The sequence below is a fragment of the Pterocles gutturalis genome, unplaced genomic scaffold (genome assembly GCF_000699245.1).
Source record: "Pterocles gutturalis isolate BGI_N339 unplaced genomic scaffold, ASM69924v1 scaffold2316, whole genome shotgun sequence".
Lineage (NCBI taxonomy): Eukaryota > Metazoa > Chordata > Aves > Pterocliformes > Pteroclidae > Pterocles > Pterocles gutturalis.
In genome coordinates, this window is record NW_010102680.1 from 3526 (window position 1) to 5330 (window position 1805).

A 1805-nucleotide genomic window follows, 5' to 3' on the forward strand; every position below is an offset into this window, starting at 1 on the left:
TGTTTGCCAGGGGAGGGCTCGGCCGGAGCCCCCGGGATGCTTTCCCTCTGCTTGCAGCTATTCACCGAGTCTCTCTGCTGTGCCAGGGCCCGGCGGGGGGGCTTCTGGATGGCCTCAGCACTCCTCCTCATCTTGGGCTCCTCCTTTGCAGCCCACTTGCCCCTCTGTAAGCTGCCCAGACGCTTCAGCACACCGTCCCTCGCCACCCCCCTCCGCCTTGGGGTCTTGCCCGGCCGTTCCCACCATCATGTAGATGGTGGTGACGTTGGGCTCCTTCCCCTTCGCCTCCCAGCTGCCGGATTTTGCAGCCGCTTCAAGAGCCTCCACTCTTTGGGCCACGTGCCTGGTGCTGGAGATCACCCGCCGACGTCCCCCGGGGGTGGCCCGGGGCGATGGCCGGTGGCTTTCATCCCCCTTCTCGAGGGGCTCGGGGCTCTCGTAGCAATCACTGGCTGGCCGTTCCGCGGGGGGCTCAACTGCCGGGTCCCCCGGCGGTGGGGACAACTTGGATGGGCCCCACGGGGTCTTGGGTTTCCGCCCGGGGCTGGGGGTTTCTGTTGCCCCAAATTTTGTCCCCTCAGCAAAGGACACGGAGGGCCGCTTGGCCTTGGCGATGCTGGAGGTGCGGGGGATGGCGAAGGGCTGCGAGACGTCCTCGGAGTCAAAGGCAGATGGGTCCGGGAGCGCCTCACTGAGGGGGGACACCCCATTCTGCAGCTCAGCCCCCCCCAGCAGCGGGACGCCTGCGAGAGAAAGGGGCGAGGGTTAGGGCTGCTGGAACCACCCCCCTGCCCAGGGACACGCTTGGGGACAGCGGGACGGGGCTGATGCAATAGGATTGTCCCCGGGAACGTTTCCCTGGGAGGAGGTTGTGAAATGGGGGTTGCCCACCCCGGGCACATCCCGTCACACGAGGCCAAGCACGTCCCCCCCAGTGTGTCCTTGCAGAGAGGAAAACCAGGGTACAAAACAATCACTGTCTGCGCCCAGCACCCATCCCGGGGACGCCCGAGGTTCAAACCAGGCAGGATTAACCCTGGGCAGCCCAGAAGGGCTGCGGGTGGCTGGGGAGAGGAGGAGCAGCTGTGGATGTCACCTTCTCTGGGAGGGACGGAGTACTCGGGTCCCTCGTTGTCGGTGTCAAAGGAAGAGAAGGAGCTGTCGGAAACCCATGCAGCTGACGGCGGCTCGATGAAACTGGGGTTGAAAGGGATTTCCGTGTCATGGTGGGAAACTGCGGAGGAAAAGACACCCAGCTGAGCTCGGGCACCCCGGGGTGCTCGGGGCTGGGGTGGGCGATCAATGGCTGCACCGAGTTGTGCAGTGGGGCCAGGGGAGTGCAGGCTCCCCCCCACACCCCAAAATGGTGACGATGCAAAGAGCACGGGGTAGGCGTGACACCCTGGGAGGGCTGTCAGCAGCTCTGCTTTTTTTTTACCTGTGACTTTGGGAAGTTTGTAGCCGCCCAGGGAAAAGCAAGGCATCATGGCGCTGAGGTTTGCCAGCACCCCCTGCACATGGTGCTTCATCCGGGCCAGCACGTCGTCGTCCGGCACGGCCGCCCTGCGCAGGGGAGGTGGTGTGAAGGGACATGGGAGATGGGGTTTTGCATCAAAGGTTGCAAAAATATAACAAATACCTGTCTCTAGCATCCGCTGGGCCAGCTCCGCAGCAGCAGCAGGCGATGCAGAGCAGCATCAGCAGGAGAGGGACAAGGATGGCAGCTGCCAGGGCCCCATGGTCCTTAAAACCTGCATGGAGAAGATGGGTTGAGTCGATGTGTCCTGTGGTGGCCGAGCCCCTAG

General features: G+C 63.8%; 1 protein-coding gene across 1 annotated transcript in view; it reads right to left on the minus strand.

Moving 5' to 3' along the window:
- The window catches only part of LOC104471129 (scavenger receptor class F member 1-like), a gene marked incomplete at its 5' end in the record, with an annotated part of 2676 nt that overhangs the window by 256 nt on the left and 615 nt on the right, over window positions 1-1805 (minus strand). Inside the window, 5 exon segments of the mRNA XM_010086360.1 lie at window positions 1-195; window positions 197-743; window positions 1097-1256; window positions 1386-1568; window positions 1570-1751. The exon segment at window positions 1-195 is cut by the window's left edge and continues 256 nt beyond it. Of these exon segments, the coding sequence (XP_010084662.1) occupies window positions 1-195; window positions 197-743; window positions 1097-1256; window positions 1386-1568; window positions 1570-1751 (1267 nt within the window).